The sequence below is a fragment of the Prinia subflava genome, chromosome 2 (genome assembly GCF_021018805.1).
Source record: "Prinia subflava isolate CZ2003 ecotype Zambia chromosome 2, Cam_Psub_1.2, whole genome shotgun sequence".
NCBI classification, from domain to species: domain Eukaryota; kingdom Metazoa; phylum Chordata; class Aves; order Passeriformes; family Cisticolidae; genus Prinia; species Prinia subflava.
The window spans coordinates 57138392-57155635 of record NC_086248.1 but is presented as its reverse complement, the minus strand read 5'-3'; the positions used below and the strand labels follow the sequence as shown (position 1 = coordinate 57155635).

At 39.3% G+C, this 17244-nt stretch overlaps 1 protein-coding gene across 1 annotated transcript in view; it reads left to right on the top strand.

Annotated features, from left to right (window-relative positions):
* The window catches only part of IGF2R (insulin like growth factor 2 receptor), a 57148-nt gene that overhangs the window by 21352 nt on the left and 18552 nt on the right, over nt 1-17244 (top strand). The window contains exons 10-28 of the mRNA XM_063390074.1: nt 554-657; nt 1027-1191; nt 1890-2030; nt 2394-2546; nt 3445-3576; nt 3969-4116; nt 5523-5700; nt 6272-6387; nt 6763-6925; nt 8393-8572; nt 9601-9702; nt 10548-10649; nt 11341-11515; nt 12835-13002; nt 13557-13700; nt 13971-14149; nt 14509-14596; nt 16032-16238; nt 16620-16750. Coding sequence (XP_063246144.1) covers nt 554-657; nt 1027-1191; nt 1890-2030; nt 2394-2546; nt 3445-3576; nt 3969-4116; nt 5523-5700; nt 6272-6387; nt 6763-6925; nt 8393-8572; nt 9601-9702; nt 10548-10649; nt 11341-11515; nt 12835-13002; nt 13557-13700; nt 13971-14149; nt 14509-14596; nt 16032-16238; nt 16620-16750 — 2776 coding nt within the window. The remainder of the gene's footprint in view (nt 1-553; nt 658-1026; nt 1192-1889; nt 2031-2393; nt 2547-3444; nt 3577-3968; nt 4117-5522; nt 5701-6271; nt 6388-6762; nt 6926-8392; nt 8573-9600; nt 9703-10547; nt 10650-11340; nt 11516-12834; nt 13003-13556; nt 13701-13970; nt 14150-14508; nt 14597-16031; nt 16239-16619; nt 16751-17244) is intronic.

Genomic DNA, 17244 nt, shown 5'->3' with positions numbered 1-17244 from the left:
ATTGGCAGAGGCCGTTGTCTAGACAGAAAGACTTCCACTGACTTGCTTGTCCCAGTTGCAGGTTGTGCTGCACTGCCTGTTGTCCTCCTTTTTACATATTTTACATGTAAAGCAGTATCAGAAGAAGCTGATTCCCAAGTGGCATATAGGGACAATAGTTTGCATGAGATTGTAAAGCAGAGATTAATTCATGTAGATACAATCTACCATTTTGTCTGTAATTGGTTTGTTGTAGTGATTTTCCAGGAGGTATGGCTTCCTCCTCTTGCAGAAAGAGCCACACAATAAACTAGTGGGAATAGATATCCTACCATACCTAGGGGAGCTTTACAGCGTTCTTTAATCTCTGTAGAAATTAATGAAAAGTGACCAAAAAAGTCAGTGCATGCAAGCCTTTGTTACTGTAGAATTGAATATTGATGTTGAACTAGCATTTGTTTTCCCTTGGAGGGAGACAGTTAATAAATGAACAAGAATGTGGCTTCTGTTTTGTGAAGAGCACTGTGTGATTGTCTGACCCCACATTTCTATCTAAAACTGACTTCTTACTCAGATACTCTGATGGGGATCTCACTTTAATTTATCCGAATGGGGAAGCGTGTAGTTCGGGCTTTCAGAGAATGACTGTCATAAACTTCGAGTGCAATGAAACAGCAGGTGAGTGTAACAAGCTGTGACAGCTCTGCTCAGGGTTTGACTCCCGTGCTTGCTAGTAGACCTTATGCTCAAATGAATGCTTGCTTTGAGCCACAGCTAACACAAGAAATAAATATTATGTTAAGCAGTAATTTCAATGGCTGGCAGGATGTGCTGTGTAGTAACACTGGTGTTTTACACTGTTGATTGAGAAGATGGAAGTATAAAAGAGCCTTTTTTTCTTAGTCAATGGTAAAAAACCAGAAACACAAGTCCTCTGCAGCAAAAGGACCTTTTATCTTCCTTGCTCATTGTTAATGCTCATGTCTCTGTTTTTTTCCCTTCGCCCACTAGAAACCTCATATCTGTTCATCTGTTTTCCATGTTAAGGTAATGATGGTAGAGGAACTCCAGTATTCACCGGTGAAGTTGACTGCACCTATTTTTTTACTTGGGATACAAAATATGCATGTGTTAAAGAGAAAAAGGATCTCCTTTGTAGAGTTACTGATAAGAGAAAACACTATGACTTGTCACCTCTTATCCGCAGTTCAGGTATGGCAATAGAAACTAGCTTACAGTTACTTTTACAGTCCTGAGTTTACATGCCATCTCCAGTGTAAGTCTTCAGCTGAATATTAGTCAGCTTTTGTTTTTCTTAATGAATTTCTGGGATGCTTCCCTCATTGTTTGCTTCCCTCATTGCAAACAGACTGAGTGCCTTATGAAAGTTGCCATGTCCATGACTGCCTTGGTTGCTGCCATCATCGGTGGTTTTAAGCCACAGAATCACAGTTTGGGTTGGAAGGGACTATTAAAGGTCATCTAGCCTGACTCCTCTGTCGTGGGCAGGCACACCATCTACTAGACCAGTTTGCTCAAAGCCCCATGCAGCCTGGCCTTGAACACTTCCAGGAAGGGAGCATCCACCATTTCTCTGGGCAACCTGTGCCAGTCAGGATCCACCAGGGCTCAGCAGCTTCCACCAAGTGACTTGTGCAAAGGGGATACCTTTGCATCCATCCAAAAATGGCAGGATCTGGCAGGATATGGCTTCATGGGACAGATGCAGGTGGTAATCTCAGCTGGTGGGGCAATGGAGCTGAAATCTGAGTTTCTGTGTGCTGAGGGATGCTCTGAAGGAGAGGTGATCACAAAAATGTGGGGTACTCTGTAATAAAAGGCATTTTGGCATGGAGATGCTGAAACCATTTAGCCAGATGACATGTTCTTACTGACCCTTTATATTTCAGAGTCAGCCCAGAACTGGGAAGCTGTGGACAGTAGCTTTTCGGATGTAGGAAGGAAACATTACTACATCAATGTCTGCCATAAAGTGTTGAAGAGAGGAGGAGCTTCCAGCTGTTCAGATGATGCTGCTATTTGCTCTGTAGGTGAGTCAGGGGGTTTTGTTGGTGGTGTTTCTGGAGTTTTTTTGGTTCATAGTTTTTTTTAAGCCTCTGAAGGCTTGGCACTTCCTGTGCAAATGGAGTTGGTTGTCCTGAGTGCCTTCATTTATTTGAGGAAACAGAAGTTAGGAGCATGTTTCTCTTGTGATCTCAGAGACACTTGAAGAAAGAATGCGAACAGTTTTTTCTAACTAAAGAAGCATAGGCTTTGTAGCATGGTTTGGTAAGATGAAATCAAACCCCTAATGATCTTTTCTCATTAACTAGACAAGTGGAAAGTCTTAGTATCTAACAGAAGCTTCACTTCTTTTCAGAGAAACAAAAGTTCTGTATTTACTGTCTTTACAGATAAGCAGAACAACAGTAAGAACCTTGGAACATTTGTATCGTCTCCAAAAAAGGTTGGAGAAAATATTCAACTTACCTATTCAAATGGAGACAGCTGTCCTTCTAAAGAAAAATTAAAAATCCAAACAGTCATCACTTTAATATGCAGACCAGGTGAGAACATCCACACCCTATTCATTGATCCAGTTAAAGGTCACTTTATAGGCCCAGACATGAGGGCTAAATATTGGCACGTGCTTTTGTGTTCTGTCTCTTTCTATGCAACCGCTTGAAGCATTGGGGTTTGTTTACTAGGATGATGGCAGTATAATTTCAGGTATTTAGTTCTGTTTACCTTTTATGCAAGTACTCTTTAAAAGGTCTTGAAATAAGTCTCTTGAAAGATTCTTCCAAACAGGATTAAAGTATGCTTAAGTGTTAAAAACTCCACAAATATCTGGAAGCTATACAAGGCACTTTCTTTCTCTAGATTGTCTTGATGGGAAAGAGTAGTTCTGAACTAAGATCGGATACTTTAGCCTTCTTTTCCAGTAAATATGGTTTGTATCTAAACTGCTGGCAGTTTATGAAAGGTAGAAGCATTTGCATAAGTGAATATTGTTCATGTTGATTATAATAGCCTGTTAGTTAACTATCTCCCAGGAAAATAGAGAACCTGTGTTCCTCTACCTCAGCCTGAGGAAGCTGAAACTTCCAAGTGTGCTGGCTGTTAGGATCAGATTATGCATTGTTTGCTAATACAGCTATTGTTTTGTAATAAAGCAGTAATTTTGTATGTAGACATTTTTTCAAATGTTGTGATAGTTCTCGGGAGCAGATTGAGCCCTGCATCTTTACTTCTGGGGTAAACTTTTATTTTGGGGAAGAGGATGCAAAGACTTTGTGAAAGATAATTTTAGTTCCATTTTCAAAGAAGAGGCACTTTAACAGTTGTCTTGGTCTGCTTTTGAAGAGAAATTAGCTTCTTAATTAGTTTCTTAGGTGTGGATTCCTAGTTCCTGTTGGCAGCCTGGCTATCTGTACGTTTAACACGCTGCTCTTGTGATACCAGGTGATCTCGAAAGTGCTCCAATCTTGATGGCCGAGCGTGAGTGTTCGTATGCGTTTGACTGGTACACTGCTGCTGCGTGTGTCCTGTCTAAAACTGAAGGAGATGACTGTCAGGTGTCTGATCCTCAGGCAGGTATGTATTTCTGTTCAGCAAATCAAAAAGTCTTTAGGGATAAAATGTATGCCACAACAAGTAAATCCGTATGATACTCAAGAGCAAAGTGAGTTCAGCTTAATGCTAAGCACCCACAGTTTTAACTACGTGCAAATGGAAGATCAGAACAGCATGAGCTTCATACTCCCCTAGTGAATGTAGGAAAATAGATGTAATGTGTATTTTACTGAAGTAAATCTCTGTATAAGAAACCAGGCTTTTATTTTGTCCATTTTGTTTCTGGAACAGTAATTACATAGAAGGAGACTTACTCAGGGGTAGGTGAACTAGCTGTGTGACTGACTGAATCAAAACCTGTGAGAGATATCAGGACAAAATGGAACTGATAAAATTTATTCCTTCCCGATTAGGCTTCTCTTTTGACTTGTCACCTCTGGCCAAGGCAAAAAGTTTCTATACAGTTAGCACTGTGGAGTACTTATTTTACATAAGTGTCTGTGGCAGTGTGCCTGAGGAGCAGTGTCATACAAAATCGGCAGCTTGCCAGGTAACACAAAGGTGAGTAACTAACTCTGTTGTCTGTAAGAGAAGATATCTTGTTGCATGATGTGTTGTTGTCTGTGTGCAACAATGAGTAATTTACATGTAAAGTAATTACTAAAATACCTGTAATTGATTCAGGTAAGTAGCACATAATTTGCAGTAATTACACTGCCAGCTGTTTCAAGCCAAATGCACATATATGTAATCTTGCTTACAGCTAATTTGTGAGATGGAATGTGCCCATTGCTCTCCCTTTTGCTATCCATAGGAACTGTAAACTCTAGATTAACTGTTGCAGCTGTATTAAGGCAGCAATCCAGAGACTGAGGATTAGCTATATTTCAAGAGGTGGCCTAAAGAATGTGAGCTTGCTGCACTTGGGATGAACAGGGGCTGCCTTAGGTAGAGGTGAAGTCCAGAGCTTGGATGTTGTACCATATGGTCTCAGACTGTGCCAGTGGAGGTTTAGATTATATAGTAAGAAAAGTTTCTTTGTGGAAAGGGTTGTCAAGCATTCAAACAGCCTGCCCAAGGAAGTGGTGGAATTGCCATCCCTGGAAGTGTTAAAAAAATGTGTGGATATGGACTTGAGGACATGGTTCAGTGGTAAAGATGTGGTGGTGGTGCTAAGTGGATACTTGGACTTGATGATCTGGGAGGTCTTTTCCAACCTTAACAATTCCATGATCTCCCTTACTGCATGGGCTGTGGCAGGTGTGGTGCCAGTGTGTACTGCTACTCTGACAGCATCATTGCTTTTGCCTCCTACAAACTAGGTCTGAGGTTGTATCTGTGAATTTCAGGTTCCAGGTCAGCCTGCTGCCAGAGATGGGGTACAGTGCAAACACTTGCAGCTGTATTTGAGCTGGCTCTGAGTTACTCTCTAGCCAAGGAGAGTTCACTGCAGACCCTAAAAATCTTCTTCAGAGGAAGATGATCAAGCTTGGTCTGATAGAGTCAATGTTAAGTCAGAGTGAAGAAGTGTTCCTGAACCAAAGCTGATACCTAGCAGAGAGCTGTTGTGCCATGCCAAGTCTTCACTGCCCATATGTAATTGGATGAGGCCAGTTTGACCACAAGATGCGAGTGTCTGCAATTTGAGGGTGTCTACAGTTTGACTTCTGCTTTGGAGAATGAGAAATTGATGGTATTGTCACCCTTTTAGAAAGGAAGTTATAAAGTTTTCTGGATATCTAAGCAATATGTAACTTTCCTTTTCAAAGGAGGACATCTGTTCATGTTTTAAGAACGTTCCTTTTGGCAACGTTCTTTATATTCCAGCGCACTGAGGTCTAATCAACCTTATCTAATTGTTATGTCTTATTACAGTGTCTTGTATAAACTTACATGGTTACTATTTGTAAGACTTCTCTTAGAGACAATTAATTTTGCATTCTCAAAACTCACTTTTTCTTTTCCAGTGGGGATCAGTCTTGGAGTCTTGGACTGCCTAGTTCCAAACTTTCCTATTATGATGGCCTGATTCAGTTGACCTACAAAAATGGTACAGCATACAACAATGAGAATAAAACACAGCGCTCTACCCTTATAACCTTCCTGTGTGACCATAGTGCTGGAATAGGTCAGCCTGAGTATCAGGTAAGAAGTTCTATGTGAAGAAAGGAGGGATCTCCATCCTAAAATACTGACAATTGCTACTAGGTCTGTACAAGCAGAGTGTTATGTGTGGAAATATTCAGTATCTATAAAGCAGACTAAAAGAAATAGTTATTACTCTTGGTATCTTTGACTCTTGTTGCAGCCATAAAACTTTCCTTGACCAGTGAACAGTAGTAAACTGTTATCTGGATCCAGATTCTTACCTCACTCTCTTCTAGTCCCTGGGCTATGTAATTATGAGTGCTTTTGATCATCTTGTATTTCTCGCTGGAAAAAAACCCAAACTGGCTGAGAAGTAACAAATGGTAGGACTGTCTAGACAGCAGACAGCAATTTAACAGAACCAGATTAGGTTTTTATGGGCAAGAGCATTTTTGGTGACCCAGGGAATGACAAGATCTATAACAGGACAGACCAAAACAAATCAGTCTGAGAAGGTATATCCTAAAACCAAGGGGAGATAAAAGCTTGACATATAAAGGAGGAGCTGTGAGGCACAAAGTTGTCAGTGTGGAAAGCCTCTCTGAGGCTCTGTTCTTCTCATTTGTAGAAAGAAGATAACTATACCTACAACTTCAGGTGGTACACTGAACATGCTTGTCCAGAAATTCCGCTGGAATGCGTTGTGACGGATCCTAACACCATGGACCAATATGACTTGTCAAGGTAGGAAAATGACACATGCAGTGTAACTTAGCTGTTGTATTTTGGTGTTCTGGCTGAGGTTGGTTTCCTTTGTAGACAGCACCAGAAGGTTCACCTGTTGTGATGGTCTTGACTGCAAGTATGTTGAAATCTTTCTAGTATGTTGACTTGACTCCTAGGATGCCAACTGACTTTTTGGGATTGTAAAAACATAGTACCTTGTCAACGGTGCCCTATATCCCAGGAGTATTCTTTCTAATTGCAGCACTTAAAAATGAAGGGGAAGAGTTAGTTGGGAATGCCTTAGTGTTGCTCTGTTTCTTGAGACTGAGAAAGCATAGAAGGAGTCTACGAAGAATGTGTGTTCTTAGAGCAGAACTTTCTCTTTGTGCTCAGATTAGCAAAATCTGAGAAGAGAGGTGAAAACTGGTATGCCATGGATAATTCAAGACCAAATGAGCGCAAGAAGTACTACATAAATGTCTGCCGACCCCTGATTGCCGTCCCGGGATGTGACCGACGAGCATCTGTCTGTCAGATGAAATATAGGCATGCTTCTGTGAGTACCCTTTCCATCCCAGCTCAGAGCTGCTTTGTCACATGAGTGAGATTAAGACAGCCGCGTGAATTCTGACTCCTTGCGCAGAGGGATATTCTGTGTGCCATAATGGTTGCATAACGGTAGCAAAATGGTAGAGCTCCTGTCCACCTCTTCAAAGACCAAAGCTTTAGTTTTTACAAGTGTACCGATGTCTTGTTTGACACTCATGATTTTTTGCCCTATGTTTCAGAGGCAGACAAAGTGCATCTCTTCTCTATGAATTGCTAGAATCTGAGACTGCTAGGAATACACATTTCTTTAGGAACAGGCTGTCCTCCTGGATATTTTGTCTGGCATTAGATTGAGCTGTGGAAAAAATTTGTTTAAAGATGGTTGTGCCCCTACCCTCCCTGAGCTTTCTTTGGATCTGAGGAATAGATTAGGCAGATGTTGCCAAGCGAATTAAAAAGAAAAACAAAAAACTGGTGGGTGTTAAGGGCTTCTACTTCTGTATTGGCCTGAAGCATAACGATTTATCATTGAAGTGATAACAGCTGACAGGCTGAATCGACCCATTTCCCACTGACTTCATTGCTGCTCACAGCTGTAGGGAAAGCTGAACTAGAGACTCACCAAGCTGTCCTAATTCCTTCTATAAAGCAGAGAAAACACCTTCCCTCCTTACTGTTAAAGGGGGGATGTGTTAGTGACTAAACCAGTTATTGCCACCACAGCACTCAAGAGATAATTATTACTCCCTGTGCTTGCAATAGTCCTTGTTGTGCAAGGTTGCTTGCTTCATGTAGAGACACTTTAGGGATTCATTACTTCACTGCCTAAGATAGTGGAGTAAAAAGCGAGCACATTGTGTCAATCTAAATGCAGAGTTGTTAAAAAGAACTTAAAAGGGCAGAAGTCTGTGGACAGCTGTTTTGGAGGTTTGTTGCTGCTGTTGACTTAAAGTAATTTTTTAAAACTAGGAAACAGCACTTATGTTGAAGTGACAATGACTTTACAGTTTGGTAGTAGCACCTACTGTCTATCTAGTGCTCAGTTTCTGTTGGTGATTTTTAGCCTTTGCTAAGCATGGCAGATCTCTGAATTAAATGCTGAGAACACCTGGAGGCTTCCACATACTGTTTTAAAGATATCTACAATAAATTCTACCTACTGCAGAAGATATAGGCCTCCCTAAATTGCTAAGCTATGTAGCCTGGGAGATGCAGGTGGATATTCTAAGGTCCTACAAGCACCTTATCGTACTAAAAATACAAACAACAAAAATGAAATCATACTTGGTTGTTGATGTTATCTGTTAAATAAGTGAAACTTGAATCCAGAATAGGAGACAAATGTAGAGGTATCTTAATACCTTTGCTATCTTCAAAACTCTTGACCTGTGTACCAAAGTATTGTAGTAGTTCTCTTCTTTTTGGTTGTGTCTATTTTTTAAAAAGTTGTTGACATGCTTTTCTTTATTTCTAGGCTTCTTTTTCCGAAGTCACCTCTATTAGTAATCTTGGTGTTGCCAGCAAAGAACTAGTAATTGAAAGGCCTGGACACGTTTCTCTAACCTATGCAAATGGCTCTGTGTGCATCAATGCTGATGGAAAGACGACTACTTACACCACCACCATCCACTTTGTCTGTTCCAGGGGCACTCTTGTAAGGACAAATGATCTTCCAGTTGTTATTTCATCATAGTAGGTTTCTCATGCTGTAACATGAAGCCACATGAACATGTGTAGTGTATAGCAGATCCGTGGCAAGGGAGACTTCTTGAGAGTTTAAAACAGATGTGTAAAAACAAAGCTGATCTAGATGCTAAAGAAGCATGTGTCTGAGTATTTTATCATAAACAAAAACTAGATAAAATCTAACAGCCTTGATGGACAATAATATTTCAGACTAGTCTAATTAGCTTGAAAAATACATGAGTACTTAAAACTGCAAACATTGTGGACACACTTAAGTGGAAAAATATTGTAATGTTTATCTTCAGGTTTAGGTTCTGCATTATCTGTAGATTGTTGATTCTAGAATTCTTAAATCTGTAGAGCTTTTGGGGATACAACTCCACATACTGAAGTTTAGACGGAAGGGATTATTAGACTTAAGGTTGTTAGATGTGTTCTTCCTGGGTGAATCTGCAGGTCTTACTCTCCCCTCACCCACATGATCTTTAGCCCAAGAGGTGTGGTGAAAAATCTGTGACATGGAGCAGTTACAAACGGCTTTGCTTTTGTCTGAAAACACTGATGTGAAGTGTGTATAATTAATATTCCTGTTACCTTGTTACCTCACCTAGCAGACTTCTGTTGCTTTACTTCTGCTTTTTTTTTTCTTTTTAATTATGGACTTTGTATTATACCCCAAAAATCCTCAAAGCTTAGACCGAGACAAGATCTAGTTATACATGTCTAGATTAAATATGTAATTTAATCTGAATATTTGGATGTCAGATTCAGTTCTTGGCTAATGCTTGGTGACATGTTAAGTGTTTAACTAGACAAAGTTTCCAGTGATGACTTTCATAATAAATCAGGGAGAGGAAAGTGGGGTGGGAATTGTGTGCCTTTGTAGTGAAGTCTTTTAGGAGAACCTGACAGTTTCTCATAAGGTGGAAAATCTCAAACATGACAAAGTGTTAGCTATTACACTTACTCTGGTCTTCCTCTGCAATTTGTTTCCAGAGTAGCAGCCCTCGGTTCATAGCTATTCTGGATTGTGTGGCCACTTTCTTATGGGAAACTGAGGCTGCTTGCCCAATCAAGGAAACAAAAGATGATTCTCAGGTGAGAAAGGAGAATGTAAATTGTGTTTATAGTCTCAACGTAGAACGTTTTTTTCTAGCAGTCTTGGTTGCTGTGTTTAGATGGCTTTTGAAGAAAACTAACTAAAGTGAAGTCTTAAGTTGGTCATGATATAGTCTTGTGATATTGCTTTATTTTGAAGTGTTTTTGAAATATCTAACTTCTGACCCAAGTATTCAGGTGCTGTCTCTTGAGAAGACTTGCTCTTGAATGCTTCATTTAATGTTTCATTCCCTTGCTATGTTGCTAGTAAAACGGAGTTTGTATGTAAGGATATGTATTATCCTTGTTTTGTGCAGATCATCAGATGAGACACTTATTTTTTCACACTAAACCCTGAGATTAGCTCAGTTCGTTGGAGCATGGTGCTAATAACACCATGGTTGAGGATTTGATCCCAGTTTGATCCTCATACGAGTTTGATCCTCATTAAAGAGTTGGACTCAGTGATCCTTGTGGGTCCCTTCCAATGCAGAATATTCTCTGAAATCTACTCAGTTGCCTCTAGTTTTCAGGTCTCAACATAAATACATTAGTGTGAAGACAACCCTTAGTTAAAATTTCCTTGCTTTTTGCTCATATGATAGAAGCCATCTGTAAATTCCACTTCAATATATTGGTGCGGCTGATGTCAGTGGACATAAAGAATTGAACAAATGTAGAAAAGAATTAAATAAAGCTACTGCCAGAGCTGTTTTCTGGTGTTCTGGTATGCAGGCTGGGAATATGTCTAAATCACTGCTTTGGTTCTTGAAACAAGTTAGAGTTAAAATCTAAACGGAAGAAATGCAGAAGGAGAAAATAATTTTGTTGTATTTTTTTTCCAGTCCTGCTCTGTGCGAGATCCAAACACGGGCTTTCTGTTCAACCTGCAGCCTTTAGCTTCTGAGGAAGGCTACACAGTTACTGGCAATGGGAAGACTTTCTCAGTAAGGATTTTGACTGTACAGTCTGTTGTTTATGAGCGCTGTTGTTGCATTTTTTTTTTTTTGTCTTGCCTAGTGATCTTGCCTGGAGCTTTCACTCAGTCCTCTTAGGAAGTATGAGTAGGCAGGAAAGCACTGCGGTTGAGAGACGGAATGAAAGATAACTTCATTCATCTTAGACGGTCTTAGAAGCATTAAACTTGTGGTTCTTGGCAAATATAGGGTAGCAACACTTTTGAGGCTGCCTTTTTGAGGTGGTTTTCCCCTTAGACTCTGTTGTGTACTACCAATTGATCTGCTGATTCTGAAGAAATTGACAGGGAAAGCCTAGAAAGGGATTGAGTCTGTCCATATCAGTGTAGGTAATGTAATCTGCATGTGTCAGTAATTTTAGGCTGTCACAGATAATACCGTAGTGGTATCTTCAGGCCAAGAATAAACTTGCTGAACCACATCCTTAACTTCTAGGGGGGAGAATTTGTGGACCCTGTAATCTGAAGATTGGGGATATTCTTACTGTGTTATAGTTGAATTATAGTCTGTCATTTCCATTCTGCAAGACAACTGTGTTGTTTGAAATAGTTCTCGACCAGGGTTTTACTGATGTAGAAATGGCTGTGTGGACCTTGTTTTTCTGGTGCGGTTCATACTATGAACTTCTTCTAAAACATCTATGTGTTTTCAACACTTCTAGCTAAACATTTGTGGACACTTGCCGTATTGTGGTAAAATCAATGGCAAAACAGCTGCTGCATGTGAAAGAGAAAATCTGATGCCTGTGAGTCCACTGGAATTGGACAAAACCCTTTATCTATCCAGTGAAGGGTTTCTGACTCTTACCTACAGAGGTCCTCTTCGTATGGAATCAGGTGAGTTCAGGAAATACACAGTGTATTGTAAAAACTTAGTGTGAGTAGTCTTCATTGCTTCTTTTGTTCATGTATTGAAGTCCATTTGGCTTGGTATTAATTACTTAAATGAGCTGGCTCATATGGCAATTTTAGGAAGAAATAAAGTTATGCAGAAGGTAATGGCTCAGTTTTCAATAATCCATGTGCTCTAGGAAGGTGAATCAATGCTAAGGGTTTTTCCCTTAGCAGATGAAAAATAGTGGTCCTTGCATGGAGAAATGGATAGTCAAATTGGGAAAACAAAATGAACACAGGTTCTTTTTTAAGTGAAGTAATAGCTTTTAGCTTCAGTTTCATGGATTCATGGATAAAGGTGTTTCATATCTGAAAGGTCAGTTTTCACAAAGCTTGTACTCTCCTGTATATAATTTTTTGAATTAGTGCTCTAATACTTCATGTACACCTACTTCATGAATTTAAGTCTCTTTTGCAGATAAAATGAATGAAACTGTGTATCTAAGTTATTAATACTAGATGCTCTCCAGTTATACTGAAACTGAACTTCATAGAAAGGAATATGACATCTTAACAACAAAGGACCTTGGGAAAACTAGGTTTTGGATTCAGGAACCTCAAATGCTTTGGTGTGCTTGTCCTCTGTACAAATTGCTGAGGTGCTATCTCTTATTTTCTTAGTTGTGACATTTTTGTACATAATATCAAATATTTTGTACATATAATCACTGTTACCAGTGATTAAGCTCTTACATGTTTTGTTTTGAGAGGTTTTACAATTTTAATAACACTACTAAGCATTTTGATGGCAAGCACTACTCCCTGACATAATTCTTTCACTTCTTGAGGACTAAACAGAACTTAACATATACTGCTTTGATAGGATCAGTATTATTTGTTCTGCAGTCATTACACTGAACTTCTTACAAACAAACAGAACCCCCAAACCCAAAACTTTGTGTGATGTAATTTAAAAGCTGCTGTTACCACTGGTGATATTTTAAGGTTTTTTTTTTTTTTTTCATATATGTCAAAGAACATAGGGAACAGAGATCAGTGAAGGTAATTTTGTTCTTGAAATGTGTCAAGGCGTTTTGGTCTCTTAATTGTAGAGGTAGTGGTGGCTGCTAGGCAATTTTTCATAGCTCTCTAAAGAAGGCTTGCATATTTACAACTAAAACCCCATAAGCAGTAAGGTAGTGTTATCCTCGAAGCAGTTAGTAATAAGAAACTGTTAAAAAATTTTTAAGTCAAGTATTAGTTTGAGCTTAAATTCAAATGTTCCAAAAAGAACCATCAGTAGATAAATGTTTGTTTTATAGGCGCATCAGACACGTTCAGAGTGACTTTCATTTGTAATGATTCATATCCTGGAGAGCTCAAGTTTGTGCGTGAGGAGATAAACAGCGTGCTGCAAGTCCATGATACTTTCTTTGAGTTCCACACAGCTCTGGCTTGTGCTCCTGCTCCTGTAGATTGTCAGGTTACAGGTAAGTACCTGCAATTTAGGTGGGCTCTGTCCCATGCTGGAAGGATTAACTAAACAGCAAACTTCTGCTCAGTGGAGGGCTTTAAGAATACCTATTGTGGTGACATTTGTAAGACTTAAAATCTCTGTAGAAGTTGTAGGGTGGGAGAAGGAGGTAAGTTGTTTGAAGCAAGCTTAACTTACAATAACAGGGAAAGAAGCTAATTTAAAACACTGTGGTATACATAAGAAAGCTGAAAATTACTTTGAAAACATTTAACTGTTATTGTGACTGATGCTGCTTCAGCCCAACTCTGAAGGAAATCAGTTAATTTAGAATTGACGTCTGTAAAAATGCACCTGTGAATTGTGGAGAAGTTACATTTGGAAGTAATAGTCAGGGGAAGTATGTTCTGCATTTGGCATGGTGAGGATTTTGTGGCAACAGTCTTAATACATATCTAATGTGATTCTGAAAGTTATTTTGATTGTGTATTCCTCAGTGAAACTGGTATCATTTCAAATCCATTTCTGCTGCAAGTATGAAGTTCTCTCAGCTTACTGCATTTCTTCCAGATGCTGCTGGCAATGAGTATGACTTAAGTGATTTGAGCAAAGAGAGTGAGCCGTGGGTTGCTATAGACACGTCAAAGGAAGCAAAAAAGCGAACGTTTTTCTTGAATGTCTGCAAGCCCCTGCCCTACGTGACTGGATGTCCTGGTAAGCCAAGTGGCAAGCACTTCTTAACTTGTGTCTTCTGATACAAGAACTTAGAGTCAGAACAATGTCCCTGGGTATTTCAGTGAGATTTATTGCCTCCTGTCCATTTAATCGCAGAAATAGCATAGACCTGGGTGACATATGTCAGGAGTATTAATAAACAGATTACTTCAAAGCTCTCTTAAAACTACTCTTGTATTGTATTACTTTACAATCAATTTAACTCTAGTTGTCAAAGCTTTGAACTAAAACCCAGTTCTTTTCCTGTAGGTGGTGCCATAGGGTCTTGTGTGAAGTTCAGTGATAAAAGCAAGAACCTTGGAGTCATTCAGATAAACCCCCAGGCTGCCACTGATGGGTCGTTAAGCATTATCTACTTGAATGGTGACACGTGCAAAGACAATCAGCGTTATTCTACACGTATAATCTTCCAGTGTGATCAAACAACGGTAATTCTCTGTTCTGCTTGCTGGTAATGAGGATTTTAGTGCTTGTACCAAAATAGACTGTGTTTACTCCTCTTAAAATGGGGAGACTGGTTCTAAAAAGTAAAATCTTACATACTGGATTTTTCTTTGTCTCCTCTTAATAAAGCTCTGTCTGTTCTACTGAACCTGTAGAGCACACTAGTGAATTATCATGGAATCCTGTGAGCCACCAAAAGCAGCTCTTTGCTCAACACGAATACTGAAATTTGATAATGGAGACTTTAAACTGTGCAACTGCAGTAGAAAAAATCCATGCATGTATGTTTTGAGACTTATTCGTAATTATTAGTAAGCTTCCTTTGTATGGCTCTTTTATGTAGGGATCACCAGTGTTGGAGCAAGAGAATGACTGTGAGTTTGTCTTTGTTTGGAGGACCTTGGCAGCATGTCCTGTTCACAAAGCAGAAGGTAAGTGTGGCTATTTGAGCATTAAAGTGTCAATCAAACTGTACAAGTAATAAATATTTAAATTAAGCTATGTTGGTTTCTTCCCCTGTGAATCTTTCTGTAAAAGGTGCCGGCTTGTGGAGGAATATCTATTCTGAACTTTAAACTAACTACAAATCCTATCTAACTTTAAAAGTACAAAGCAGATGTACTTGCCTATCTACGGAAAGAAGATAGAGTAATAATGCTGTTTTGAAAAAGCATTGTCTGCTTTGTTAAATCACAGACACACTTGCTAGTAAATATTAAAATATCAGGTTTCATGAGAGCAGAGTTGATTCTGTGCCTGGCAGGTCATTCCCTGTCTCTCACTAAAGATTGGAAGCAAGACTAAACTTGACCCTAGTTAGACAATGGAGAAGAGGCCAGTGGGGGAGTTTCAGTTTGTATTTGCCCCCAGGATGTGCAACAAGACATCACAAGTTCTAGTTCTGGTACTTGATTGTCTCTTAAATGGAAGATTGAATGCGTAGGCATCTTCTCTTCCTTTTCAGGCTTTGTTTTGCAGCTTGTAGATAATTCCATATAAAACATCTGGACTTCCTGTAAAAGATCCATTGCAATGGTCCTAGACATTATTGAAACTGCCAATGATCTGACATGGCATGAGGAATGTTCACAAGCTACTGCTTTGTAGCATGTAATTATTGTGCAGGACCCTGGTGACTGAATGGTGGTTTTGAAGGGAGGAAAATTGATGTCTTTAGCTTGGTACCAGCTTGGATGATTGAGAAGAGCATAATGTTCAAGTGATACACTCTGACTTTTTTAAAAAGCTTCGGAGTATTCAGCAAAGTGTCACTTTAAAACTTAAGACTTGATCAACAGCAGAGTCACTGATGTACATCAGCTAATGAGACTCATGAAACTAGAATTTTCCTAAACCTTCTTTTATGTGCATCTTTGTAGATTTGTAAGCTGGAGTAAATATTTCCTATGACAAATTATTTTCTTAACTTGGCAAACTCCAGAGCTGTTAAAAGGAGATACAAGACTGGCATCTAGGACACCTTTTGCTTTGATCTTGTGACCTTGCTGTTCTTTCCAGATAATTAAGCAAGTTCTGGACTTAGTGTGCTTCACTAAGCACAGCTGAAGGAAGAACTTCAGACCACTCTGAGGCAGTTTTTGAACTACGGTGTGACTTTTGCATCTTGCTGTAGTGGCAGTTATAAAAAAATGTGCCATTTATATATGGTCACATAGTTCTAGATATTGTTGACTTCCTGAAAGGAGTTGCTTAGCTGAACTAAGATGGTTCTTCAGTGTCACTGCCCTCAAGTAGCTACTCATTCTTGTGGCCTTATTTGTCCAGTAAGCTTTAACTGTCCCCTGTGTATTTGGCAAGGCTATTATCTCTTCAGTTGTATTTTAAATTCTTAACTTCTCTTTAAAGGAAACGATTGCCAGGTGAAAGATCCAAGGTATGGTCATGTTTTTAACCTGAAGCCACTTTCCAATAAAGACATCAAAGTGAGTACAGATGAGTATGACTACTACTTCAGAGTTTGTGGAGAACTAACAGAGCCTTGCAATGCACAGCATCACAGTGTTGGATCATGTCAAGTAAAGAAGATGGACCATACTTTCCAAAAAGTAGCAGGTATTGCACTTGCCTGAACAAACCTAGGGAGCGGGAAGATTACCCAGGGTGTGATAGAAGAAGGGTTCTTGCTAATCTAGTACATCTCATGAGATAAAGCACCTCACTGCTTTTGCTCTGTGTGCAGATAAAATGTCATACGTGTAGTTACCATGACACTCAATAATGAATGAGCTCAGCCTTACTGTGCTGGGATAGTAGTCCATCAATAACTGGATTGCAGGTTTTAGAGGAAGGTTGAGTAAATCAAAGATAGTAAATCTGTCCATCTATTCTTTAATTGTGCATTTTATTGCTCTTTATGTGACCCCATTGTCAGAGGCCTTACTGCAGTTGTGTGTTTACTGTAGCTGTTGACTTTTCTCAACTCTTTGCTTCTAGGCTTACGTACAGACAAACTGACTTTCAAAAATGGTTTAATAATGATTAATTACACCAGTGGAGAAAAATGTCATAAAATATACGAACGATCGACTGCTATATTATTCTATTGTGACAAGACTACATCTGAGGTTAGTTTCAAAACATGCTTCCTGTACATACTATCTTCCAGAGTTCCCTTCTTTTTTTAAAGTATGGAAGGTTAGAGTGAAGAACATGAACATGCCTCATGATTTACAGATTAGACAGGCTATTCAAAGGTCCTGTGACAGGACAAAAAAATGAAGAATGTTTTGAATCTCCTTTTTATGGATGGTACCTTTATCATTGCCCAGGAAGATCAGTGCATGTTGTTCCTTTAAGGGATGTCTATCATGACCAAAGCTCTTGGAGAAGTTGGGAAGGAATGTTCTTCCACAAATAACAGCTGCTTCTTTGTAAGAAATAAAAGGTAGAAGGTTGAATGTGCACGAAAGCAGTTATTACATGGCCAGGCTAAATAAGCTGGTTACTTGCTTTTAGTGTCTGTCTATATTTGTGCTTCCTTTATTGTTCTTAAACAATGGTATCTAGAATTACTTTTGCTCTTCTTCTTCATGGGAGAGACAGCAATTCCTAACGGGTG